This window comes from Pongo abelii, chromosome 20 (genome assembly GCF_028885655.2).
Source record: "Pongo abelii isolate AG06213 chromosome 20, NHGRI_mPonAbe1-v2.0_pri, whole genome shotgun sequence".
Classification (NCBI taxonomy): Eukaryota; Metazoa; Chordata; class Mammalia; order Primates; family Hominidae; genus Pongo; species Pongo abelii.
In genome coordinates this window covers 44,817,360-44,844,836 of record NC_072005.2, presented here as the reverse complement: position 1 = coordinate 44,844,836, position 27,477 = coordinate 44,817,360, and the positions used below count along the sequence as shown (strand labels likewise).

Below are 27,477 nucleotides of genomic sequence, written 5' to 3'. Positions count from 1 at the left end.
CAATAAGAAACAGGAAACCTCCCTACAAATCTCAAAACTCCAAGAACACGTAAGCAGTTTTTGTGTGTGTATTGTGTCCACTTCACGCATGAGGGAAACTGAAGCTTAGAGAGGCTGAGTAACTTGCTCAAACTCACACAGCCCAGAAAAGGCAGAGGCAGGATTTGAACCCACAGTCCTGGACCCGCTCAATCTCTGTGCTATGGCGCCACCTCCTGAGCGCTTCCGGGTTCCCCCTTCCCGGGCCCTGCTACCAGCGAAACCCCGTCCCCTCTCCAGGCTTGGCTTAGGGTTTTCACTGCCCACCCGCAGGGGCTCCTGGACCAACGCTATTGCAGCCCTAAAGAGTTTCAGATCCAGCTTCCTTTACCGGCTTCCTTCAGAATTTAATCTGAGTTTCCATCTCCATCGCTTCCCTGAGTTCTCCTGGCCTGGCTTCCCTCTGTATTCCTGCCACCTCCTCCTGGTGGCAGATTCCAAATTGGGGCTGTATTCTTGCATTATCTGTCTCAGCTTAGACTGTCAGTTTGCAGAGAACCTCTCCACTCATACAATGGCCCTCAGCAGCCTGGCATGCTCTGGGAACTTGCAAGAAATTCAGACCTAAACCCAGCCGGGCGCAGTGACTCACGCCTGTAATCCCAGCACTTTGGGAGGCCGAGGTGGGTGGATCGCTTGAGGTCAAGAGTTTGAGATCAGCCTGGCCAACATGGTGAAACCCTGTCTACAGTGCGCCCCAGCCTGTCAAAAAAAAAAAAAAAAAAAAAAAAGGAAATTCAGGACCTAAACTTAAACCCAAGCCCAAACCTGTTGAAGCAGAATCTGTAGCTTAAGACCTTTCCCATCTCACCCTCCCTCTCCCTCTAGGAGGTTGGCAGCACCTTAAAGGTTGAGTAGCTCTGGCCTAGACCAGAAAAGGACTGTGGGACCCTGGGAACCTTTAAGTCAAGGCACCTCACCTGCCGCAGGTGTATCTGAGAAAATGGAGGTCAGCTGTGTCCTGAGATTAGCTGATGACCAATCTTTTGTCTGAGTTGCAGGAGATTCAAGTTCAATCTGGGCATTTGGAGCTCCGGGCACTGGAGATGTTTCCTTTTCTAATTGCTAATGACAATATTTTTCTGTAATCAGGAAAATTACATGAAATATACTTTTAAAGGATCTAAACAAATTGAAGTATCAATACAGAAAATTCTAGACGTAGGCTGGGCGTGGTGGCTCACGCCTATAATCCTAGCAGTTTGGGAGGCCGAGGCAGGCAGATCGCTTGAGGTCAGGAGTTCAAGACCAGCCTGGCCAACGTGGTGAAACCCCGTCTCTACTAAAAATGTAAAAATTAGCCGGGCATGGTGGCGTGTGTCTGTAATCCCAGCTATTTGGGAGGCTGAGGCAGGAGAATTGCTTGAACCTAGGAGGCAGAGGTTGCAGTGAGCCAAGATCATGCCACTGCACTCCAGCCTGGGCAACAGAGCAAGACTCTGTCACAAAAAAAAAAAAAAAAAGAAAAGAAAAAGAAAAAAAAAGAGAAAATTCTAGATGTAATAAACCATTCGTGACATAGGAAGCCTCAGACTGAAGCCCTAGCCGTCAGTTCTCAAACTTGAGTGTGCACTGGAGTCACCAGGAGGGCTTGTGAAAACCCAGATTGCAAGGCCCCATCCCAGAGTAGGGCTGGGGTGGAGGTGAGAATTTGAACTTCTAGCAAGTTCTGACAGGATGCTGATGCTGTTGGTCCAGGGAGTACCCTTCGAGAACCACTGTTTCCAAACCACACAGTATGGCTGCTTTGAGATTATACTATCCCTTAAGAATTATATGCAAATAGCCAGGTGCCGTGACTCACGCCTGTAATCCCAGCACTTTGGGAGGCCGAAGCGGGCAGATCACAAGGTTGGGAGATCCAGACCATCCTGGCTAACAGGGTGAAACCCCATCTCTACTCAAAATACAAAATAATTAGCTGGGCATGGTGGCAGGTGCCTGTAGTCCCAGCTACTCGGGAGGCTGAGGCAGGAGAATGGCGTGAACTCGAGAGGCAGAGCTTGCAGTGAGCCGAGATCGCGCCACTGCACTCCAGCCTGGGCGACAGAGTGAGACTCTGTCTCAAAAAAAAAAAAAAAAATAGCTGGGCATGGTGGTGTGTACCTGTGGTCCTAGCTACTCAGGAGGCTGAGGCAGGAAGATTGCTTGAGGCCAGGAGTTTGAGGCTACAGTGAGCTATGATCGCACCACTGTACTCCAGCCTGGACAACAGAGCAAGACCCTGTCTCAAAACAAGAAAGAAGATGTCATTCAGTGTCATATCTTTACAAAATTGTAATGCATTCTGATGACCCAATATGAACTTAAGTACCGATCTGAATATTTTCCTGTATTTATGCAACACACATCATTTTCATTTAAATTATGTACAACCTATAATGTTGTTTATGTTCAAGTACCACCGTGATGGAGACAAATACTTTCGTTTTTCTTCTAGTGGCAATTTCACATGTTTAAGCAATCTCCCTTTTTATGCTGTGCTGAAAAATGTCAAATCAAGGTTGTAAAACCTGAAAAGAGGATTCCTTATTATATAAACCAAAATATATCAGTGGATATGAAACAAACAAACCAACCTGTCATTCTTCCCATTGCATTCCTTTGTATACCCCTGTTCTAACTCTTTTCACGTTGTGTTCGAATTATTGATTTATTTACCATCTGACATTCTCAAGGGCTCATGGTTCCCCAAGGGCAGGACATTCTCCTATTAGAAAAAATTGTGTAATAAGATGTTTGTTTTTCTACTATTTGTCTAGTTTGTGTTAATAAATACTGAGGAAATTGTTTCTGAGTGAGGACGCTGTGCGCTTGTGTGTGTGTTTGTGTGTGTGTGACGCGTGCTTATGTGAACAAGTCAGATGTGTGTGTGTGAGATTTCACATGATGTGTGGCGGCTCATGCCTGTAATCCCAGCACTTTGGGAGGCAGAGGTGGGTGGATCACCTGAGGTCAGGAGTTTGAGACCAGCCTGGCCAATATGGCAAAACGCTGTCTCTATTAAAAATACAAAAAATTAGCTGGGCATGGTGGCGGGCACCTGTAATCCCAGCTACTTGAAAGGCTGAGGCAGGAGAATCGCTTGAACCCAGGAGGCAGAGGTTGCAGTGAGCCAAGATCGCACCATTGCACTGCAGCAGCCTGGGCAACGAGAGCGAAACTCTGCTTAAAAAAAAAAAAAAAAAAAAAAAAAAGATTTCACAGGTGTGAGATTTGTAGAGTGTAGGGCGGGAGTGGAGGAAGACTGGAGGCTTGTTTGTGACAATGGCTGTGTGTGGTTCCGTTGAGGGACAGGGGTACGTGTTGCCCCAGAGCTGTGCATGTGTCTACCCTAGGATTCACCAGTGAGAATCCAGAACCATCAGTGGCTGGCTGTGTGATGCATGTCCCTACTCCCTGCCCGTGTGTGAGGCAGGATTGAAAATGCTGTGCCCAGGCCCTGGGTCTCTGTGGGCTCTGTCAGATGCGGGCTGTGTACTGTGCCTCAGTGGGTTCCGTGTTCCTTCCTGTGCCTGCGTCTGTCTCCCTGTCAGGGTCTCCCTAGCCATGTCGCTCTCTGTGTCTGAAGTTCATGGCCCTCCGGGGTGGGTGGGACTCTAAGTGACTCTGCTGCCCTCCATCCCTGTGTCTGGGGCGGTGCAGAGCCAGAGGGCGGGTGTTCTGTGTCCCTGGGACCAAGGAGGCTCTCTGGGAAGTCAGCAGCTGGAGATTAGATTTCAAGGGATCACAAAAGGAAATGAGAAAGAAGGATCCCTGGGCAGGGCCAGGCCAATGGCCAGGGTCTCAGAGCTGTTAGAACAGTCATAGTAGCTCCCATGTATTGAGTACCTATCATGTACTGGGCACTGTACTTCATGCTTTATGTATTTGCATTTGTACTATTGTGTTAATGCAATATTGTATATTAAGTATTCATATTACATACATGTACATATATATGTATATATATATTTCTTCTTTTTTTTTTTTGGAGACGGAGTCTCACTCTGTCACCCAGGCTGGAGTGCAATGGCACTATCTTGGCTCACTACAACCTCCGCCTCCCAGGATCAAGCGATTCTCCTTCCTCAGCCTCCTGAGTAGCTGGGATTACAGGCATGTGCCACTGCGCCCAGCTAATTTTTGTATTTTTTTAGTAGAGACAGGGTTTCACCATGTTGGCCAGGCTGGTCTCAGAACTCCTGACCTCAAGTGATCCTCCCGCCTCGGCCTCCCAGAGTGCCAGGATTACAGGCGTGAACCACCGTGCCCTGCCTATATTATATTTATAAATAACAATTATATGGATTGTTCATAATGTATTATATCAGTTGTAAATTACTTTGTAGAGACGTCTTTTTTTTTTCTTTTTCTTTTTTTTTTTTTTAGAGATAGGGTTTCCCTCTATTGCCCAGGCTGGAGCACAGTGGTGCAATCACAGCTCAATGCAGCCTTGACCTCCTGGACTCAAGTGATCCTCCTGCCTTGGCCTCCTAAGTAACTGGGACTACGGGCATGTGCCATCGTGCCTGGCTCATGAGACCTCATTTTCTATTATCCCATTGAAGGTAGGAGGAAACTGAAGCTCAGAGAGGTAAGTTCATTTTCCCAAGGTTTCTCAGCAAGCAGGTGGCAGAGTCAACATCTGAACCTACTTCCAAGTGTTTCCAGTCTTTGGCTCTTAATAACAGCCCTACCCTGCCCGAGGTGGAAGCCACAGTGTCTGAGGAGGACAAGCAGGGCACAGGTTTAGCTGAGCAACCATGAATAACAGCAAATTGTTGGTGTTATGTTGTTGTGATGGTTTATGTTTATTGAGTCCTTACTATGTGCCAGGCACCGTGCTAAAGGTTTTAATAATAATGATGATGCATTGGGTGCAGTGGCTCATACCTGTAATCCCAGCACTGTGGGAGGCAGGAGGACTGATTGAGCCCAAGAGTTCGAGACCAGCCTGGGCAACATGGTAAAACCCCATCTCTACAAAAAAATAAAAAAATTAGCAGGGTGTGGTGGTGCGTGCCTGTGGTGGCATGTTCCCTACTCAGGAAGCTGAGGTGGGAGGATTGCTTAAGCCCAGGAGGTTGAGGCTGCAGACCTGGGAGACAGAGTGAGACCATCTCTAAAAAAAAAAAAAAAGACGGTGGTGATGATGATGGCAAATGCTCATATGGCACTTAGCAAAGGCCGATCCCTTCTCTAAGTGCTGTTACGTGGATTAATTCATTTATTCCTTTTTTTTTTTTTTTTTTGGCAGGGTCTCACTCTGTCACCCAGGCTGGAGTGCAGTGGCACAATCTCAGCTCGTTGCAGCCTCGGCCTCCCAGGTTTAAGCAATTCTTCTGCTTCAGCCTCCCAAGTAGCTGGGATTACAGGCACCTGCCACCACGCCCAGATAAGTTTTGTATTTTTAGTAGAGATGGGGCTTTGCCATGTTGGCCAGGCTGATCTCGAACTCCTGACCTCAAGTGATCCTCCTGCCTTGGCCTCCCAAAGTGCTGGAATTACAGGTGGTGAGCCTCTGCGCCCAACCCAATTAATTTATTCCTTAAACCAGCACTCTGAGGTAGGTACCATCAGCGTGTCCCTGAGGGCTTCGTGTGCACAGCTCGTAGAGGAACTGGGATTTGGACCCAGGCAGTTTGACTCCATGGACTGTCCTCCTAAACCACATCCCTTCTACCATCTCCTGCAACCTTTTCAACATTCCTGTGGTGTAGGAGGAAACATTACCCATTTCACAGATAAGGAAACCAAGGCCCACACCTGTACTGACAGAGCCAGTGGACCCTTGTCTCTCTAATCAGCGCATCCACACACTTGACCCTGTTTTGGGAAGAGGCTGGGAACTCCAAAGAACCTTGGAAGGGCCTTGGCCAGGCTCCCAGAGGTCCGGGTCCCTGTCCAGCCCGAGGGTTCCATTCTCCCTCTCCTTCCTATACTGCTCTAATTTTTCCTTTGCTTGTTTTTTTTCTCTTTCTCTCTCTCTCTTTCTTTTTTTTTTTTTTTTTGGCAGAGTCACTCTGTCACCCAGACTGGAGTGCAATGGTGTGATCTCGGCTCACTGCAACCTCTGCCTCCTTGGTTCAAGCAATTCTCCTGCCTCAGCTTCCCGAGGCTCTGTGTGTCACCATGCCCAGCTAACTTTTGTATTTTTAGTAGAGACAGGGTTTCACTATGTTGGCCAGGCGGGTCTCGAACTCCTGACCTCAAGTGATCCACTCGCCTGGGCCTCCCAAAGTGCTGGGATTACAGGAGCCACTGCACCCGGCCCTTGTTTCATTTCTACTGGCTGATTGGTAAGAACTCATTTTATATGATAGGAATTGAGTCTATTTTTCCCTGGATGGGTTTGTGGGTTTTGTTTTGTTTTTGCTATACAACAGTTTTACAGTTTTATACAGCTCAAAAGGTCCACCATTTGTTTTATAGATTGAAGACTGCCAACCTTAGTTAAGAAAGTCTCCTGGCTCCTGGGGTGGGAGTCGCAGGCTGTTCCCTCCCTCTCCCTCTCCTAGGCCTGTCCTTAGCGTGTGGGAGGGAGGGGTGCATTTCTTGTCAATTTGTATGCACTCTTTTTTTTTGACGCGATCTTGGCTCACTGCAACCTCCACCTCCCAGGTTCAAGTGATTCTCATCTCTCAGCCTCCCGAGTAGCTGGGACTACAGGCACGTGCCACCACGCCTGGCTAATTTTTGTACTTTAAGTAGAGACGGGGTTTCACCATGTTGGCCAGGCTGGTCTCGAACTCCTGGCCTCAAATGATCCACCTGCCTCAGTCTCCCAAAGTATTGTGATTACAGGTGTGAGCCACCGCGCCCAACCTGTGTGCACTCTTTTTATATTGTAGCTTGCAATGCTATGCTTTTGAAATGTTGCAAATATCTCCTCAAGCCTTTGTACACTGTCTTGCAAAAGGTTTTTAACGTGTTATGCAAATACTGCTATCTTGTACTTCACAGATTCTGGATTGCCAGCCTTAGTTGGGAAGATTGCCCAGTCTGAGCCTGGTGGGGGTGGGGCATGGGGCTCCTCCCCATCTCCTTCTCTACCCGCCCACCAACCACAAGGGCCTCTATCCTTATCTCCAGCTTCTCCTTTCCCAAGGTCCTGCCTCCCAGGGAGGGAGCCTGCCCAGCCAGGAGGCCCCAGCCTCCCACTCCTGCCTCCCCCTCCCAGTCTTTCCTTATTTAGAATAAGGGTTGTTCCATTCCTTATCTTTTTTTTTTTTCCTGTCTTTGTTGCCCAGGCTGGAGTGCAGTGAAACGATCTCGGCTCACTGCAGCCTCGAACTCCCGGGCTCAAGCGATCCTTCCGCCTCTGCTTTGTAAGTAGCTGAGACTACAGGCCATGCCACCATGCTGAGCTAATTTTATTTTTCAGTAGGGATGGGATCTTGCTATGTTGCCCAGACTGGTCTCAAATTCCTGGGCCCAAGCGATCCACCCGTCTAGGCCTCCCAAAGTGCTGGGATTACAGGCGTGAGCCACCAGCAAGCCCCTTGTCAATTTTTAAGAGCTCTTCCCATGTCTGTCTATTAACCTCTGCCACCCTCTGTGTTGCAAATGACTCCTCCTCAAGTTCTGTCTATTGTCTCTCTTTATAATGTTCTTGGTAGCCTAACATCTTAAGGTGCTAAGTTGTATACACAGAGTCCACCTTGTACTCAGGGTTGTGGGTTTCTGACCTAGGTTAGGCAGGTCTCCCGGCTCCTGAGGGAGGGGCGCCCTCCCCTTCCCTCGGTGAGTCCTTATTTCGCAGCTTGTCCCTTCCCACGGGTCGGGCGCATAAAAGCGCGCGGGGCTGCGGCAGGGCACTGCCACCATGTCCCCGCTGCGCCCGCTGCTGCTGGCCCTGGCCCTGGCCCTGGCCGCCGTGCCCTGCGCCCAGGGCGCCTGCCCCGCCTCCGCCGACCTCAAGCACTCGGACCGGACGCGCACTTGCGCCAAGCTCTATGACAAGAGCGACCCCTACTATGAGAACTGCTGCGGGGGCGCCGAGCTGTCGCTGGAGCCGGGCGCAGACCTGCCCTACCTGCCCTCCAACTGGGCCAACACCGCCTCCTCACTTGTGGTGGCCCCGCGCTGCGAGCTCACCGTGTGGTCCCGGCAAGGCAAGGCGGGCAAGACGCACAAGTTCTCTGCCGGCACCTACCCGCGCCTGGAGGAGTACCGCCGGGGCATCTTAGGAAACTGGTCCAACGCTATCTCCGCGCTCTACTGCAGGTGCCCGGCTGCCCAAAGCTCCGAGCCCACCCCAGGCCCAGGCCCCAGCTCCGCACAAGCCCCCACACCCACCACCCAAGCCCCGAGGCTGCTCCACACCCCTGAGCTCCCGACTGGAACAGGGAGCACCAGACCTCCCTAGAACCAGTCCTGGAGGCCCCCATCTCAGAGTCCTCACCCAAACCAGGTCCTCCTTCTCCTCACCCCCAGCACCCGGTCCCCACTCCACCTGCAGCCCAGGCCCCTGGGACGGAGATCTCCGCCCCAGCTCTGGGATTCAGAGCCAACCCTCCCCTTTCTGGAATCTTCCGCCTACCCACCCACCCACAGCTGTACTTCCCAGAGAGGGCTGGCTAATTCTGGGGACTGAGAGTTCCTAGACCCCCTCACCTTGGAGTCCCCAGAACCAAAGCCAGCCCCCATCCCCCAGATCATCACATCTCAAAGCTCCCAGACTCCAAAACTAACCCAGATCTCAAGACCCCAGACTCAATTATAGGAACACCCAGTGTGTAGCCTTCATGCTCACCGCTCCCCTAGACCCTCTAGACCAGCCTCAGCCCTAAAACCAGTCCCACAGCCCACCCCCAAGACCCAACCCTGGAGGTCCCTGAGGCCGCCTTGCACTCACAGACCTGGGACCTAGATCCAGCGGTGACACCCTCCCAAGCCCTCCCCAGCCACTCCTGTCCCCCAAGAGCTCCAAGGAGCCCCCAGCTCCAAACTCCCAGGCTAGGATCCCTGGTTCCTGAACTTGGAGCCTCAGACCCAGACTCCCCAGCCCCCACCCAGTCTCAGGCTTCTAGAACTCACCAGACTCTGGGTCTCTGAGAGCCCCTGGAGGGAATTCTTGATTACATTTCAGGTGCAGCTGATGCTTTGCTGGTCTCTCATCTGCAGCTTCCACAGAGTGCCAAGCCCCTCACTCAGCCCATCCCTGAGCTCTGCTCCGGGGCCCCAAGACCCAGGAGAAGGAGCGTTCTGCCTGCCCCCTCCCACTTCCCCTGCAATACAGCCTTTGTGCAGTTGTCCCCGTCTGTCATCTGCTTGTCCCTGGGATGCAAGGACCGGGTGGGATGGAGGAGAGAGCAGGGTGGTTGGGCCTGGGTCAGCCCATACCCAGGACAATGCCATGGATGAGGACACGCCATCGACTCGGACATGGTTTTAGGTGTGCACGAAGACACGCACCCACAGAAGGACATGTGAGTGAACTGTAAGGGAACCTTGAGCTGATTGTTACATATGAAACATGCCCCATCCTTTTCAGTAATAGCCCTTCCTTAGCCCTGGTGTGGTGGCTCAGGCCTGTAATCCTAACAATTTAGGAGGCTGAGGTGGGCGGATCACCTGAGGTCAGCAGTTCAAGGCCAGCCTGGCAAACATGGTGAAACCCTGTCACTACTAAAAATACAAACATTAGGGCTGGGCACGGTGGCTCACGCCTGTAATCCCAGCACTTTGGGAGGCCGAGGCGGGCGGATCACGAGGTCAGGAGATCGAGACCATCCTGGCTAACACGGTGAAACCCCGTCTCTACTAAAAATACAAAAAAATTAGCCGGGTGTGGTGGCGGGCGCCTGTAGTCCCAGCTACTCGGGAGGCTGAGGCAGGAGAATGGCGTGAACCTGGGAGGCGGAGCTGGCAGTGAGCCGAGATCATGCCACTGCGCTCCAGCCTAGGCGACAGAGCGAGACTCCATCTCAAAACCAAACAAACAAACAAACAAAAAAACCCCACAAACATTAGCCAGAAATGGCTTGAACCTGAGAGGTGGAGGTTGCAGTGAGCCGAGATCGTGCCACTGCACTCCAGCCTGGGCAACAGAGGGAGCACTCTGTCTCAAAACAAACAAACAAACAAACACTCTTCCTTGAGCTGTTTCTGGCCTCCAGAGGCCTCCGGACTCCCTCCATGGTTCCTGCAGGGGACAGCAGGGGGCCTTCTAGAACCCAGCCCTGTACTAGGGCTAGGATCTGCAAGTGATCAGATCAGGACTTAGAGGCTGATAAATGCTTTTAATCCCCACATTCCATACACGGGGGACGCTGTCATTCACATTTTCATATTTCTGTTCTGGTCGCAGTCTGTGTCCCCACCACCCTCATGAATGAGGGACTTTCATAGATGCCTGGGTTTGGGGGCTCTGCGGTAGCTGGAGGAGATACACAAAGGGTCCTCGGAGGAGGGTGTGGGACAGCTTTGAGGGGACGACCACTGCAGACACCTGGAGGGAGCTAGGGGAGATTCTGAGACTTAAGAGATATGGAATGGCCGGGCGCAGTGACTCACATCTGCAATCCCAGCACTTTGGGAGGCCAAGGTGGGCAGATCACTTGAGGTCAGGAGTTCGAGACCAGCCTAGCCAACATGGCAAAACTCCATCTCTACTAAAAATACAAAAATTAGTCGGGCATGGTGCTGTGCACCTGTAATCCCAGCTACTTGAGAGGCTGAGGCAGGAGAACCACTTGAACCTGAGAGGTGGAAATTGCAGTGAGCCGAGATTGCGTCACTACACTCCAGCCTGGGTGACAGAGTGAGACGCCATCTCAAAAAAAATAGAAGTAGCTAAGTGGAGATGCTAAGGGGAGATGTGTGAAGAGATCAGAGGTCAAGGTCAGTTCAGAAGGACCCCGGGATGTTAAGATAATGGAAGATCAAGGATTGGGGTGGTTAAATGGGACAGGAACTGAGTGAAGTGAATGGCTCCATTCCCCCTTCAACACACATTCGCTGCCACCCACTCTCTTCACAGCCCTGGGCTGGGTGGTGCTGGTGACACAGCAGTGAGCATTCAGTTTCAGTGAACTTCAAAGAAGCAGAGACCAGCCCTCAGCATCCTTGGGCACAGGTGTCTATGCATTCACTCAACAGAGATCTACAGAGCATCTGTGCCAGAGCATCTGTCAGGCACTGAATTTACAAGGAGTGGCTCCGCCCTCATGGGGCTCAGAGAGTGCTGGGAAAATGCCGGAGTCCACCACTTAAGGGTGTGTGAAGCTGTCCATCAAGTGAGAAGCCAAGGGCCAGGGAGAAATAAGGGGCCTAGGAGGTGGCTAAGAGTTGGGGCTTCTAAAGGTCAGGGAGGTGCTGTGGGGGTCAGGACAGAGGAGCCAGCCAGTCACTCCCGGAGCTGCACAGATACGGAGGAGTCGGTCACCCGTGTCCGCCGCAGCCCACCAGGCTCCATGCGGTTCTTGGCCTTATGCAGGAAGTGGATAAAGCGCACACCGGGACCATAATGGCGGAATACGTGGGACACCTGTGGTGACAGCACCCGGGGTTAGGGAGGAGCCCTTTTCAAGGACCCGTGGACCTGTTCTCCTCCCTCTGTGAGGTCTTGGGACAAGAACACACATCTGGGGTTGAGGGCCCCAGGGCCGAGAGTCTCACCTGGACCCAGCGGCCAGGGGGTCCTCTCCCAGAAGTTCGGGGGGCCACGTGGTGCTGAGCAATGACCGTGCGGCGGTCGGCCGCCAGCAGCCAGACGTGCAGCTCATAGACGCATGCATCCAGCCTGCTGTCCTCGAACCTGCAGGCGGGGTCAAGGCCTTCAGCTGTCACTGCAGTCTCAGCTACCCAGCCCCAGCCCCTGGCCCCATTCCCCATTCAACACACATGCTGCTACCCATGCTGTGCACAGCCCTGAGCTGGGTGGTGCTGGCAACATAGCAGTGACCAAGACAGCCCCACACCCCGCCACATGGGATTCACAGTCCAGTGAGGGAGGCAGGCATGCCACCAAACATGACAGCCAGGAACAGCCAGGTTTGGGATGGGGAGCACGGGCAGAGGGGTCAGGGCCAGGATGGGGGGACCCAGGCAGAGGAGTTGGGGACAGAACTGGGGACCCAGGCAGAGGGGTTGGGGCTGGAATTGGAGGCACAGACAGAGAGGTTGGGACCGGGATGGGGAGCACAGGGCACTGGAGCAAATGCACCTGACCCAGCTGAGGGGTGATCAGGGAAGGCTTCCTGGTGGAGCCATGTGTAAGTGACTCCTAAGGAATAAGAAGGAATTTGTCTCGAGAATAGAGGGTGACAGGCTTTTAACAAATAAGGAATAGGCTGGGCACGGTGGCTCACGCCTGTAATCCCAGCACTTTGGGAGGCCAAGGCGGGCGGATCACTTGAGGTCAGGAGTTCAAGATCAGCCTGGGCAACATGGTGAAACCCCGTCTCTACTAAAAATACAGAAATTAGCCGGGTGTGGTGGCACGCGCCTGTAGTCCCAGTTACTTGGGAAGCTGAGGCGGGAGAATCGCTTGAACCCGGGAGGCAGAGGTAGCAGTGAGCCGAGATAGCACCACTGTAGTCCAGCATGGGCGACAGAGTGAGACTCTATCTCAAAAAAAAAAAAAGAAAAGAAAAGAAAATGAAATAAAGATCAGTCTCAGTAACCCCCTCGCACATTTCAAAATCTGAAAGACTCAAACAGAAGGGGCCAGGGAGGTGGGCAGGGCGGGACCCTGTAGCACCAGGAGGGTCTTGGTGAGGGGTTGAAAGCAAGGGGAGCTCAGAGTAAGGCTCGTGCTCTGGGCAGCCCTGCGTGATCACGGAGTCAGGCCGGCAGGGCAGGGGCACGCACCAGTCCATGACCGTAATGTCTGGTTGTTCGTCATCCAGCAGCTCCTCCCACAGGCCCTCAGCCAGAAGGTCCACACACTGCTGCTTCACTGTCCAGCTGTGAAAGAAGGGCCGGGAGAGGCAGGGTCTGCGATCTGACAGAATCCTCGGGGATCTCCCCGGTCGGCCTGGCTCCAGGGAGCAGGAAGCCCTGTCTTAGCGCTTTCTTAGGGATAGCTTGGGTCCCCACATGTGGGGTGCTCCCTCAGCACCTTCCACTCTCAGTCCCCATGGGCCCCTCTGAGGGCAATGCATCCTGAACCCCATGCTACAGACGAGGAACCTGAGGCTGAGGATGGAGAAGTGTCCAAGGTCAAGCAGCAAACATGTGGCAGAGTCAGGATCCCAACCCTGGCCTGTGTGACCCTGAGCTTCCAAGTCACACCAGCTCATCTACTGTGCAGGAGCAAGGCTCTGTTTCATGGAGGACAGGGGGCCTGGGGTGACTCTTCCCCTCCCAGGGAAAGAGCCTTAGAATAATTACAACAATAGCAAGAATAGCCAGGCGCGGTGGCTCATGCCTGTAATCTGAGCACTTTGGGAGGCTGAGGCAGGCAGATCACTTGAGGTCAGGAGTTCGAGACCAGCCTGGCCAACATGGTGAAACGCCATCTCTACTAAAAATACAAAATGAGCTGGACATGATGGCCCACACCTGTAATCCTAGCTACTCAGGAGGCTGAGGCAGGAGAATTGCTTGAATCTGGGAGGCAGAGGTTGCAGTGAGCTGAGATTGCGCCACTGCACTCTAGTCTGGGCAACAGAGTGAGACTTCATCTTAAAAACAAAAACCAAAAACCAATAATAGCTGCTATTGACTGGTGCTAGCCAGACCTGGCCGGGCCCTATGCTGTGTGTTTTACAAGCATTCTCTCTTATGCTAACCCTGTTTACAGAGCAGGAAATGGAGGTCCAGAGAGGCCAAGTCAGTTTCTCCAGGTCTCACAGCGAGGAAGGGTGGAGCAGGGAATGGAGTGTAAGCCACACCGGCCCTGGCGACTCACCTTTGGTTCTGCTGGAGCTTTTCGGTTCTAATGTACCAGCCACGGAAATTGCCTGCAGGATGGGGAGCAAAGGGTTAGAACACTGGAGGACCCTCCCCACCCTCAGCAACCCGGCCCTCCAAGCACTTACCCAGAGTTTCCAGGGGTCGCTGGGTGGGACCAGTAGGGGGTGCTGGCTCATAAATGTTGATGCCTGAAATGGACAGGTGAGTGGAGCCTCTGGGCAGCCCCTCCACCTTCCACTGCCTCACCCCTCCCTACCCGCAGGGCTACATAGTGGAAAGGTAGGAATCTGTGCCAGGTCAGGGCAGCCCGGCAGGGATGAGTGAGTCAGGGCTCTGGGGAGAGGGCAATGCCAGGGGTAAGTGGGGTGTGGTGAGACAGAGACAGAGGGACAGAGAGAAGAACCTAGAGAAAGAGACAGACCAAGAGTTTGAAACCAGCCCAGCCTGGCCAATATGATGAAACCCTGTCTCTACTAAAAATACAAAAATTAGCCAGGCATGGTGGTGCGTGCCTGTAATCCCAGCTACTCGGGAGACTGACGAAGGAGAATTGCTTGAGCCTGGGAGACGGAGGTTGCAGTGAGCTGCGATTGCACCACTGCACTCCATCCTGGGCGACAGCAAGACTCCGTCTCAAGAGACAGAAACATAGGCAGAGGGGGAGAGAGAGAGGAGGAGAGAGAAAGAGAGACGGAGAGGTGTGAGAGAGGTAGGTGAGATACATGACAGAGAGACAGGTGGTAAAATGGAGAGGCACAATGACAGAAAAGGAGACAGAGGGATGCAGAGAAATGCAGAGACAGAGAGAGACAAAGAGATAGAGAGATAAGGAAACAGGGAAAGAGGAAGAGACAGACGGTCAGGGTGGTGCCTCCTGGCTGCTAGGGGCCCTTGCGCACCTTCGGGGTTGGGCGAGCGCAGCAGGTTGCGGTAGAGCGGCCGCCGCAGCAGGAGCAGCTTCCAGGTGAGGCGCTGGGGCAGCTCCAGGCCCCCGCTCAGCGGCCCCCACTCCTCCAGCAGCAGCTGCCGGGCGTGAGCCTCGGACGGCTGCTCCGGCTCGGGGAGCTCAGGGGCCTCCGGGGCTGCGGGCGATGGCAGCGACGGCGGCGAGGGCAGTGGTAGCGGCGACGGCGGCGGTGAGGGCGACCGTGGCAAGGGAGGCAGCTCCTGGGGGCTCGCGGGCCCATCGGCTTCCATCCCGCCACCGAGCGCGTGTCCCTCACGCACCTCCTCCATCCCTCGAGGCTGCGCGACTGTCCCGGTTTCGCAGGGCTGGGGTTAACTGGGAGCGGGAAGGGGCAGGGCACCCTGGCTGGCATTTAAGAGAGGGGCGTGTCGGGGGAGGATCTTGTCCCTCGGACCCTCCTCCCTCAGACCCAGGAGTCCAGGCCCCCATTCCTCCTCCCTGAGACCCAGGAGTCCAGGCCCCCAGCCCCTCCTCCCTGAGACCCAGGAGTCCAGGCCCCCAGCCCCTCCTCCCTGAGACCCAGGAGTCCAGGCCCCTAGCCCCTCCTCCCTCAGACCAGGAGTCCAGGCAGGAGCCCCTCTTCCCTCAGACCCAGGAATGCAGGCCCCCAGCCCTTCCTCCCTCAGATCCAGCAGTCCAGGCACCAGCCCCTCCTCCCTCAGACCCAGAAGTCCAGGCACCAGCCCCCTCCTGAGGTCCCCAGACTTCCTGCCCCAATTTTCCCAGGGCCAGCTGAGGACCCAGCGTGGGCCTGACAGAGCGTGTGACAAATGCGCTAATGCCAGGGCTCCGGGCTGTCTAATGGGACCCGTGCACCTCATTAAGATCCAGCATGGCAGGATTAAGAGGCTAATTAATGAAGACCCCCCCCTCCTCCCCCTCCCCACTCTGCAGAGGGGGAGTGGATGGATGAGCTGAGGTGCAAAGGGGAGGTCCTGCCTCTGCCACTTCCTTCTCTGTCCTCACCTGGGACAGCCCCTTGGGGCCCTGACACGTACTGTCCAGAAAACCAAGGTGAGGAGAGCAGAGAGACACCCAAAACCAGAGATGAGGAGCCTCAGAGATGGGGGACCCCAGGGAGGCACAAAGATGGCAGCGAGAGGGAAGCAGTGATCCCAACTGGGTGTGCTGGGGGCCTGCACCCCTGCCTGGGACTGGGCTGGGGGGCTGCAGAAGCCTCCTCCATCAGAGGTCACCAGGAGGTGGGAGCAAGGGATGGGGCACAGGTGGGGACAGGAGGTCAGGTGTGGAGGAAGTGGGGTGGCAGAGGAACCTGTAGAGCCAGATGCCCACAGCCACTTCCTGCCCATGGTCACATCCCTCTACCTGGCCCAGGTAAGCTCAGCACTGAGTGCTTGCTTCTCTCTCTCTCTCTCTCTCTCTCTCTGATGGAGTCTCACTCTTGTCACCCAGGCTGAAGTGCAGAAGCACGATCTCAGCTCACTGCAACCTCCGCCTCCCACGTTCAAGCGATTCTCCTGCCTCAGCCTCCCGAGTAGCTGGGATTACAGGCATGTGCCACCACGTCCAGCTAATTTTGTAGTTTTAGAAGAGATGAGGTTTCACCCTCTTGATCAGACTGGTCTCAAACTCCTGACCTCAAGTGATCCACCTGCCTCGGCCTCCCAAAGTGCTGGGATTACAGGCGTGAGTGCTTTCTACTGAGCGCTTCTAAGTTCATTTCATTCTCCTACAAAGACAAGGTGGGTGCTACTATGATTGGCATTTTATGGGTAAAGGAAAAGTAACAGCAAACGTGTGTGTGCAGCTGTGAGCTGGCGGATGCCCTCTGGGACGGGTCTTTCCAATACAACAACCCTGTGAGGGGTGCCATTATTATTCCCATCTTACAGATGAGGAGACAGAAGCTGCCTTCCCAGGCTGGGTCCCATATAGTCCCAGATAACTCCACACGCTTTCACAGGCACTTCCTGCCCCAACGCTCAGACACTCACAGACACTCAGGGGGTGGAGGACAGAAGTCACGCCCCAGTGATAATGATCATGTAATTGAGGCTGCCTCCATGCCAGGCATTGCACTAAGTCCATTAGGTGCAATGGACTTAGGTAATTAATTAGGTAATTAATTCAGTCTCCACATCCACCCTAGAAAGTAGACATGACTAGGAAGTAGCATGACTAGGAAGTCATGCGCATTTAGCAGATGAAGAAACTAGGCACAGAGAGGTCTAGTAACTCACCCAAGCTTGCACAGCTGGTACACAACGAGTTAGACACACTCGCATACAGAATCTTGGAGAACATACACAGGGACACAGATTCAAATTGCCCCCAAGGGCTGAGTGTGGTGGCGCACACCTGTAATCTAACACTTTGGGAGGCTGAGGCAGGAAGATCACTTGAACCCACGAGTTTGAGACCAGCCTGGGCAACATGGCAAGACCCCATCTCTACAAAAAAATTAATAAATTTTATCAGTTTGGTGGAACACACCTGTGGTCCCAGCTACTCGGGAGGCTGAGGTGGGAGGATCGCTTGAGCCCAGGAGGTCAAAGTTGCAGTGAGCTGAGATCGCATCACTGCATTTTAGCCTGGGTGACAGAAAGAGATCCTGTCTCAAAGAAACAAAAAACAAAAACAAGCCAGGCACAGTGGCTCACACCTGTAATCTCAGCACTTTGGGAGGCCAAGGCGGGTGGATCACTTGGGGTCAGGAGTTCAAGACCAGCCTGGCCAACATGGTGAAACCCCCGTCTCTACTAAAAAAAACAAACAAACAAAAAAAAAAACCAAAAAAAATTAGCTGGGCGTGGTGGTGCGTGCCTGTAATCCCAGCTATTCGGGAGGCTGAGGCAGGAGAATCGCTTGAACCCAGGAGGCAGAGGTTGCAGTGAACTGAGATCGTGCCTCTGCACCCCAGCCTGGGCAACAGAGCAAGACTCCATCTCAAAAACAAAACAAAACAAAAAACAAATCGCCCCTGGGAAGAAACATGGGCTTATACAGAAGCAAGCAGGAGATGATGGTTACATTTATTGAGTCTTGGACTCTTTGAACCTCACAACCCTGCAGAGGTGGGAACTGGTAATTGTATCTCTATTGACAGATCAGGGAACTGAGGCAAGAGAGGTGAAGTGACTGCCCTGGAAAGTTGGGAATTAACCAGTGCCCTGGGGGTGGGCACCAGATCAACAAATACTGCACCTGGAAGTCCCCAGCAGATTCCCAGGCAAACACTGGAAGAGCCCACGACACACACACGACCAGACACTCCCCCCACCACCACACACACACAAACCCACGCCCTTGTCCTAGCTGCCTGTCCACCCTGCCTGAGACCCGTCATTACCATGGGGGAGGAGGAGAAGGCGGGGTGTCTGGTGAGTGGAGTCAGAGCTGTGCCCAGGTCAGAATCCAGGGCAGGGAGTGGCTGGGAGCTGGAGGAGACTAAGACAGAAGGGCAGCCAGGAGTCTGTAGAGTGGCTGGATGCGGTGGCTTGTGCCTGTAATCTCAGCACTTTGGGAAGCCGAGGCGGGCAGATCACTTGAGCCTAGGAGTTGGATACCAGCCTGGGCAACATGGTGAGACCTCATGTTAGCCAGGCGTGGTGGCACATGCCTGTAGTCCCAACTGACTTGGGAGGCTGAGACAGGAGGATTGTTTGAGCCCTGGAGGTGGAGGTTGCAGTGATCTGAGATGGCGCCACCACTGCACTGCAGCCTGGGTGATGGAGTGAGACCCTGTCTCAAAAAACAATAATAATAGGCCAGGCTCGGTGGCTCACACCTGTAATCCCAGAACTTTGGGAGGCTGAGGCGGGCAGATCACTTGAGGTCAGGAGTTTGAGACCAGCCTGGCCAACATGGTGAAACCCCATCTCTACTAAAAATACAAAAAATTAACCAGGCATGGTGGTGCGTGCCTGTAATCCCAGCTACTGAAGAGAATCACTTGAACTGGGGAGGTGGAGGTTGCAGTGAGTCAAGATGGCACCACTGCACTCCAGCCTGGGCAACAGAGAGAGATTCTGTCTCAAAAAATAAAAAATAAAAAATAAAAAATAAAAAGAATTGAAAAAATAATAATAAAGAAAACTAGAGTCTGTAGAGATTGACATCCCCTCCTTCCTATGCGTACCCTGGCTGTGGTCTTCACATAATCTCCTTTCTGGGTGCCTCGCTCACATCTGTTCCACACACACCCATACACACGACAGCCACAGGGGTTGGACTAAAGCCTGAACTGCGCCACTCCCCCACTTAAGCCCTCCATGACTCCCCAGTGCCCTCAGGAGAAAATCCCAGCTCTTTGGCCAGCATCCAATGTCCTGGGTTTCTGGTCTCTGCCTCCAGGACCTGTTCTCTTGCATCTTAGGGCTTTTGTGGTTCCCAGACTCAGCGGCTCCCAAACTTTAGGGCAGGTCCTGTCAGATTCACCCAGGGAGCCTCTGAGAAATGTGCATTTCCAAGGAGTCGGCTTCAGTAATTGTGATGGGCCCCAGAATCTATGAGAAACTCTTTTACTTCAATCTGAGGGATCCAGGGCCACAGCTGGGCCCTGCAAAGCCAAGTGCATTATTATTATTATTATTATTATTATTATTATTATTATTGTTATTATTTGAGATAGGATCTTTCCCTGTTGCCCAGGCTGGAGTGCAGTGATGCTGATCACAGCTCACTGCAGCCTCGGCCTCCCAAAGTGCTGGGATGACAGGCGTGAACCACAATGCACCCGGCCTCCAAGTGCATTCTAACAGTAAGTCCCAAACTTCCCCCTCTCTCCAGCAGGGGAGCGGTACAGGCCCTAATACGGGAGCTCAGCCCCTGACAGGCTATTTCCCAAATACGTCAAGGCCTGAGTGACCAACACAGTCCCTCTTCCCCAAAGCCACGTCTCGTATATCACGAATTGCAGAAAGCACGAGCAGTGGTATGACCACTTTGGAAAAGGATTGGACAATTTCTTTTCTTTTTTTTCTTTTTTTTTACACGGAGTCTCACTCTGTCGCCCAGGCTGGAGTGCAATGGTGTGATCTTGGCTCACTGCAACTTCCGCCTCCCAGGTTCAAGTGATTCTCCTGCCTCAGCCTCCTGAGTAGCTGAGATTACAGGCATGCGCCACCACGCCCCGCTAATTTTTTTGTATTTTTAGTAGAGATGGGGTTTCACCATATTGGCCAGGCTGGTCTTGAACTCCTGGTCTTGTGATCCACCCGCCTTGGCCTCCCAAAGTGTTGGGATTACAGGCATGAGCTCCTGCACCTGGCTGACAATTTCTTATAAAACCAAACATACGCACAACCTAGGACACAGTGACCCCGCTCTGAAGTGGTTAGCCAAGGGAAATGAAAACATCGTCCACACAGAGACCTGGTCACGGTACTTTTCCAGAACAGCTGCAAACTGAGGGGGACCCGAGTGCCCAGCAACGGGTGGATGCATAAACAAACTGGAATGGCCACAATGGAGCACCCTTGAGCAAGGAGAGGAATTACCTTTTTTTTTTTTTTGAGACAGGGTCTGGCTCTGTCTCCCAGGCTGAAGTCCAGAGGCACAATCTCGGCTTAATGCAACCTCCATCTCCTGGGCTCAAGTGATCCTCCTGCTTCAGGCTCCCAAGTAGCTGGGACCACATCTACACACCACCAAGTCCGACTAATTTTTGTATTTTTTTTATAGAGACAGGGAGTCTCCTCATGTCGCCCAGGCTGGTCTCGAACTCCTGAGCTGAAGCAATCCTCCCGCCTCGGCCTCCCAAAGTGTTAGATTACAGGTGTGAGCCACCACGCCCAGCCCAGGAATGATCTATGGGTACATACAAAACACAGATGACTCTCAAACACATTGTGATGAATGAAAGAAGCCAGGCAATACAGTGATACTTTTTTCTATTTATTTTACAAATTTTGTATTTATTCTATTGATGGGGGTCTCACTGTGTTGCCCAGGCTGGTCTCACACTCTGGGCACAAGAGATACTCCTGCCTCGACTTCCCAAAGTGCTGGGATTATAGGTGTGAGCCACTAGGCCTGGCCAGTGATAGACTTTAGAGCATAAAGAAAAAAGAAAGCCGGGCGCGTTGGCTCACGCCTGTAATCCCAACACTTTGGGATACTGAGATGGGCAAATCACCTGAGCTCGGGAGTTCAAGACCAGTCTGGCCAACATGGTAAAGCCCTGTCTCTACTAACAATACAAAAATTAGCCAGGCGTTGATGCACGCCTATAATCCCAGCCTCTCGGGAGGCACAAGAATCACTTGAACTCAGGAGGCAGAGGTTGCAGTGAGCCAAAATTGCACCACTGCACTCCAGCCTTGGCGACAGAGTGAAACTCCAACTCAAAGTAAATAAATCAATAAAAGAAAAATAAAGAAAAAGGAAAGAAAGAAGCCAGACATAAAAGAGTACCGACTATGTGATTCCAGTTATATAAACTTCTGGAAAAAGCAAAACTAATCTAGAATCAAAGACAGCAGGTCTGTAATTTCAGGAGGCTGGCGGGGCTTAACTACAAAAAGGCACGAGAGTAAATGCTGTGGGCTGATGAGAAAGTTCCATTTTAATTGCAGTTGTCATTATATGGGTGTACACATTTGTCAAAATTCAGCAAACCGTAGATTTAAAATGAGCGTATTTTATTGTATGTAAATTATACCTCAATAAGAAACAAAACAAAAACAGTATGCCAATTCTCTCTATGTTGCTAATAAGGAAATATCTACAAGGCAGTTATTAAGCAGAAAAGCAAGATATGGAACAGTGGGCCTTGTGCTTCAAAATGGATACTGAAGAAGAAGAAAATATACATATATATATATATATAATGAGGATTTGTCAGATCTCTTCCAGAAAGAGACTCTGGGGGCAAGATCTGGTGGCAGCCGAGACAGGCAAGGTGGGGGCAATGACTTTGTATTCTATGTCTTTCGAACCTTTTAGATTTGGTATCACTTATGTGTATTACTTCTTTTAAGTATTACACTTTTTTTTTTTTTTCGTGAGACGGAGTCTTGCTCTGTCACCCAGACTGGAGTGCAGTGGCGTGATCTTGGCTCACTGCAACCTCCACCTCCCGGGTTGGAGCGATTCTCCTGCCTCAGTCTCCCGAGTAGCTGGGATTACAGGCACCTGCCACCACACCCAGCTAATTTTTGTATTTTTACTAGAGATGGGGTTTCACCATGTTAGCCAGGTTGTTCTCGAACTCCTGACCTCAGGTGATCTGCTCACCTCAGCCTCCCAAAGTGCTGGGATTACAGGCATGAGCCACCATACCCAGCCTAAATATTACACTTTTAAGTGTAATTTTTGAGACAGTCTCACTGTTGCCCAGACTGGAGTGCAGTGGTGCAATCTCAGCTCACTGCAACCTCCGCCTCTTAAGTTCAAGCCATTCTCCTGCCTCAGCCTCCCCAGTAACTGGGATTACAGGCATGTGACACCACGCCCAAATAATTTTTTTTGTATTTTTACTAGAGACGAGGTTTCACCATGTTGCCCAGGCTGGTCTCCAACTCCTGATCTCAGGTGATCTGCCCACTGTGGCCTCCCAAAGTGCTGAGATTATAGGCGTGAGCCACCACATCCAGCTTAAGTGTAATTTTTGTTTGTTTGTTTGTTTTTTGAGACAAAGTTTCTCTGTGTCACCAGGCTGGAGTGCAGTGGCGCCACCATAGCTCACTGTAACCTCAACCTCCTGGGCTCAAGTGATTCTCCCACCTCAGCCTCCCAAGTAGCTGGGACCACGTGCACACATCACCATGCCCAGTTAATTTTTAAATGTTTTGTAGAGATGGGGATCTTCCCATGTTACTCAGGCTGATGAAAAATATAATTTTTATAAAGCAAACAAGGTCTGGAGCCTCTCATTGCTTTCTACCACCTGTTCTTTCAACAGATGTTTACGAGATGGCTTCAGTGGCCAAGCCCTGCTCACTGGGGTGTAATGTGGTGAAAGAACAGACACCATTCCTGTCCCCATGGGGCGTGCAGCCTTGTGGGGGAGGGGATGTCAATTAACTAGTTACAAGTCAACAAGTAACTAGTTAATTGACAAACAGCACTAAGTGCCTTGAAGGTGAAGAATGGGCTGTCAGGGCAGAGAAGAGCAGGTGGAAGCCTTGCCTAGTTGGGGTGGTCAGGGAGGGCTTCTCGGAGGAGGTGATATTTGAGCAGAAACCTGAAGAAGGCGAAGGAATTTGCCACACAAAGGCCTAGGAGAGGAGTGTTCTGGGAGAGGAAACAGCCAGTGCAAAGGCCTTGAGGTGGGACGGAGTTTGGTGGGTTGGGGAAGAGCACGGAGGCCAGTGTGGGGTGAAGAGAACGAAGGAGAGATGAGGTCAGAGAATGGGGCAGCTCTCTGAGGGGGTTCTTGGGAAATCAAGTACTCCATGCATATATATGAAGTACGAGGTATCCACAGGGGTGATGCCAGGGACAACTGGATGTACCGGCTGGAGTTGAGAGAGGGGTCGGGGCTGAGATGAAAATCTGGGAAGCATCACCTTGTGGACAACCAGGGAACTAGATGAAATAATAAAAGCCGGCCAATGGCCGGGCGTGGTGGCTCACGCCTGTAATCCGGGCACTTTGGGAGGCTGAGGCAGGTGGATCACTTGAGGTCAGGAGTTCGAGACCAGCCTGGCCAACATGGCAAAACCCCATTTCTACCAAAAATACAACTACTAGCGAGGCATGGTGGTGCGTGCCTGTAATCCCAGCTACTCAGGAGGCTGAGGCAGGAAAATCGCTTGAGCCTGGGAGGCAGAGGTTGCAGTAAGCTGAGATAGTGCCACTGCACTCCAGCCTGGGTGACAGAGCGAGACTCCATCTCAACAAAACAAAACAAAACAAAAAAACTGACCTGGTGCAGTGCCTGTAATTGTAGCACTTTGGGAGGCTGAAGTGGGAGGATGGCTTGAGCTCAGGAGTTTGAGACAAGCCTGGGCAACATAGCGAGACCCCTGTCTCTACAAAATTAAAAAAAAAAAACAGGCATGGTGGGAAGTGCCTCTGGTTCCACCTACTTGGGAGGCTGAGGTGGGAGGATCACTTGAGCCTGGGAAGTCGAGGCTGCAGTGAGCCAAGGTCGCACCACTGCACTCCAGCCTGGGTGACAGAGACTGTCTCAACAGAACAAGTCACCTTGTCATAAGGCACACACCCTTCTTGCTTTTTTCTGCCTTAACAAGATGGTTTGGTGATTGTTCTCTACTGGTACAAAGAAAGAGAGCTGGGCCATCCCCAGGCCAGGTAAATTCCCCTTCCCTGCTATTCTCTATCACACCCCATTCATCCTTTCTTGCATTCAGCATGCTTTGTAAATACATCTGTGCGTGTGGCTGTCACTGGATCACAATCTCTCACCCTGCCCGAATGTCATCCTCACCAGGGCAGGGCCTTGGGCAGGTCTGTTTATTGTCTGTCCCCAGCCCAGGGCTGACCTGACGTTGCTCTGCTTGCTGGGCAGGGAGGGCAGGAAGGCCCGGTTGGGCGGCAGGAGGAAGAGGCTCTGACCCAGCCGAGGAACCGCTTCCAACCTGCCCAAGCCTAGCTCCCACCGTACCTGCTGCAAAACCCGTCACCCCCAGGAGTGAGCGTGTCCTGGGGCCCAAGCCTGCTGGTAGAGGGGGAAGGGCAGGGGTCCTGGAGGGTGGTTACCTGGGTCTGGGGGAGCAGATCCTGGGCTCTCTATCAGGGCTGTGGAGGGTGGGAAAGTGCAGCCAGGTCGGGAGGGGCGGGGGTAGGAGAAAGGTGGGCGGGGGTGGGTGCTGCCTGCCCCAGATACAAACCACAGAGGTTTGTGAGGTGGAGGGGCAGTGAGCCCTCTTCACCCTGCAGGGGGTGACAGAGAGGCAGGACTGAAGTTGGATAGAAGGAGGGAAGAGTGTGGACAGGGAGGGGCAAAGAGAGCAAAAAGATACACAAAGAGCCAGAAAACAGGAAGAGAGGGCCCCTGTAATCCCAATGCTTTGGGAGGCCAAGACGGGAGGATCGCTGGAGCTCAAGAGCTCCAGAACAGCCTGGGCAACATGGTGAAACCCCATCTCTACAAAAAATAAAAAAATTGGCCGGGCACGGTGGCTCACGCCTGTAATCCCAGGACTTTGGGAGGCCGAGGCGGGCGGATCACGAGGTCAGGAGATCGAGACCATCCTGGCTAACACGGTGAAACCCAGTCTCTACTAAAAATATAAAAAATTAGCTGGGCGTGGTGGCAGACGCCTGTAGTCCCAGCTACTTGGGAGGCTGAGGCAGGAGAATGGCGTGAACCCAGCAGGCAGAACTTGCAGTGAGTCGAGATCACGCCACTGCACTCCAGCCTGGGCGACAGAGACTGAGACTCTGCCTCAAAAAAATAAATAAATAAAAAATAAAATAAAATAAAAAAATTAGCCAGGCCTGGTGGCACATACCTGTAATCCTAGCTACTTAAGAGGCTGAGGCAGGAGAATCACTTGAGCCCAGGAGGCGGAGGTTGCAGTGAGCTGAGATTGTGCCACTGCACTCCGGCCTGGGCGACAGAGTGAGTGAGACCTTGTCTCAAAATAAAATAAAAAACAAAATAAAATAAAAAACACCAAACAACTCCAAGCCCCCTAAATGTCCAATGACAGTGGCTGTTCCTATCATTCATGGTTCCTCTGCTCAGTGGAATATTACACAGCCACTAACACAATCAAAATTGCTTTTTATGTACCAGCAGGGAACAACCACCAAGATACATTGTTAAGTAGGAAAAAGTAAGGGCAGAGGGATGTGTGCGTTATGCCAACATTCAACATTTTTTTTATTTTTTTATTTTTTGAGACAGACTCTCTCTGTTGCCCAGGCTGGAGTGTAATGGCACCATCTCGGCTCACTGCAATTTCCGCCTCCCGGGTTCAAGTGATTCTCCTGCCTCAGCCTCCCAAGTAGCTGGGATTACAGGCACAAGCCACCATGCCTGGCTAATTTTTGTACTTTTAGTAGAGATGGGGTTTTACCATGTTGGACAGGCTGGTCTCGAACTCCTGACTCCAGGTGATCCACCCGCCTCAGCCTCCCAAAGTGCTAGGATTATAGGCGTGAGCCACCATGCCCGGCCCATTATGCTATCTGTATGAAGGAAAATACACGTCTGTATATGCATGTAAGTATTTCCTGGTACATGCAGACATTTCTGGAAGGAAGCACAAGAAACTTGTATCAGTGGCTGCCTCTGGGGAGCGGAACTGAGAGGCTGGGGATGGGGAGGGAGGTAAGGTGGGAGGGAGGCTGATTTTCCCATTTATTCCTTTTGGGATCTTTTACATTTTGTACCATGGGCTTTGGCCACCTGTTCAAATAATGAAAAAGACTAAGCAGGAGAATGAAAGAGAGAGAGACAAAGGAAGGCAGAGATAAAGATGCAGGAAGAGGCTGGGCGCGGTGGCTCATGCCTGTAATCTTAATCCCACCACTTTGGAGGCTGAGGCGGGCAGATCACTTGAGGTCAGGAGTTCGAAACCAACCTGGCCAACATGGCGAAACCTCGTCTGTACTAAAAATACAAAAATTAGCCGGGTATGGTGGCTCGTGCCTGTAATCCCAGCTACTCAGGTGGCTGAGGCAGGAGAATTGCTTGAACCCAGGAGGCAGAGGTTGCAGTGAGCCAAGGTCTCGCCACTGCACTTCAGCCTGGGTGACAGAGTGAGACTCCATCTCAAAAAAGAAAAGAAAAGAAAAAAGATGCAGGGAAAGGAGGGAAGAGAGAGTTCACTTTCGTATAATCCAGCAGTCCCCAAGTGTGGCTCTGAGCTGCCCCCGTGTCCCCCAAGCGCAGTCCAGGACCCTGCTTGCTGCCCCATCTCATCCCCCAGCCAACACCTCTCCACCCCGTCTCCTCAGATCACCCTAGGGCAACAGCCTCCCTTTTGGAGTCTGCAGCTTGGGGCCTGCCCTCCTTCCGTGACCAGCCACCTGGGAAGACACAGACACTTTTCTGTTGGTAACTGTGGTCCCCACAAGTGGAGTAGTGAAGGGAGCCCTGACCCACTTCTCGGTGCTGCACGGTGAGGATGTGCAGGAACTCCCAGGCCCGATGCCAGGATTTGAATCCTGCCTCTATCACTTTCTGGCTCTGTGGCCTCAGGTTGACATCTTTCTTCCTGTCTCTCATCTGTGAAACAGGCCAAGGAAGGTACAGTAGTTCCGCAGAAGGCGGCTACGAGGATCATGTTTCCTGGGCTGCGATCACAAGTTCCCAGCGTGGTGGCTTGAAACAGCAGCCATGTATTCTCTGTTTTTTTTTTTTTTTTTTTTTTTTTTTTGAGAACGAGTCTCGCTCTGTTGCCCAGGCTGGAGTGCAGTGGTGCGATCTCCAGGTTCAAGTGATTCTCCTGCCTCTGCCTCCTGAGTAGCTGGGATTACAGGCATGCACCACCACACCCAGCTAATTTTTGTGTTTTTAGTAAAGACGGGTTTTCACCATGTTGGCCAGGCTGGTTTCGAACTCCTGGCCTCAAGTGATCCACCAGCCTCAGCCTCCCAAAGTGCTGGGATTCCAGGCGTGAGCCTCCATGCCTGGCTGTATTCTTTCAGTTCTGGAAGCCAAAGTCTCAAGTGCAGGTGTGGACGGGGCTCTCCTCCCTCTGAAGTCTTCAGGGCAGAATGCTTCCTGGCCCCTTCTGGCTTCTCCT

At 52.3% G+C, this 27,477-nt stretch overlaps 2 protein-coding genes and 1 long non-coding RNA gene across 4 annotated transcripts; 1 reads left to right on the top strand and 2 right to left on the bottom strand.

The window, feature by feature from the left end:
• Positions 1-62: 62 nt before the first annotated feature.
• On the bottom strand, positions 63-7,914 carry LOC129051967 (uncharacterized). The gene is made up of 3 exons (XR_008516580.2): positions 7,710-7,914; positions 960-1,121; positions 63-741 (listed from the first exon to the last, which is right to left on the bottom strand). It is a non-coding gene; the product is annotated as an uncharacterized LOC129051967 (long non-coding RNA).
• SYCN (syncollin) lies at positions 7,266-9,278 on the top strand. Of its 2 annotated transcripts, XM_054540385.2 has the most exons (3): positions 7,266-7,349; positions 7,784-8,247; positions 9,113-9,278. In XM_054540385.2, exons 2-3 carry the CDS (start codon positions 7,847-7,849, stop codon positions 9,120-9,122), a joined length of 411 nt encoding a protein of 136 aa, XP_054396360.1. In that variant the 5' UTR covers positions 7,266-7,349; positions 7,784-7,846; the 3' UTR covers positions 9,123-9,278. The 2 variants fall into 2 exon arrangements, with proteins under 2 accessions (XP_054396360.1, XP_002829237.2); XM_002829191.6 differs by having other exon boundaries at positions 7,266-8,247.
• Positions 9,279-10,245: 967 nt separating this feature from the next.
• NCCRP1 (NCCRP1, F-box associated domain containing) lies at positions 10,246-15,139 on the bottom strand. Its single transcript, XM_002829190.5, has 6 exons — positions 14,784-15,139; positions 14,010-14,072; positions 13,880-13,931; positions 12,838-12,933; positions 11,644-11,782; positions 10,246-11,512 (listed from the first exon to the last, which is right to left on the bottom strand). The coding sequence occupies exons 1-6, from the start codon at positions 15,118-15,120 to the stop codon at positions 11,372-11,374; spliced, it is 828 nt and encodes a 275-aa protein (XP_002829236.2). The 5' UTR covers positions 15,121-15,139; the 3' UTR covers positions 10,246-11,371.
• Positions 15,140-27,477: the final 12,338 nt, after the last annotated feature.

Coding starts and splice junctions, on each gene's coding strand:
- NCCRP1 (XM_002829190.5), bottom strand. CDS start 15,120: ATGGAGGAGGTGCGTGAGGGACACGCGCTCGGTGGCGGGATGGAAGCC. Junction 14,073..14,783: donor GCGCTCGCCCAACCCCGAAG/GTGCGCAAGGGC, acceptor TGTCCATTTCAG/GCATCAACATTTATGAGCCA. Junction 12,934..13,879: donor AAGCTCCAGCAGAACCAAAG/GTGAGTCGCCAG, acceptor CTTCTTTCACAG/CTGGACAGTGAAGCAGCAGT.
- SYCN (XM_054540385.2), top strand. CDS start 7,847: ATGTCCCCGCTGCGCCCGCTGCTGCTGGCCCTGGCCCTGGCCCTGGCC.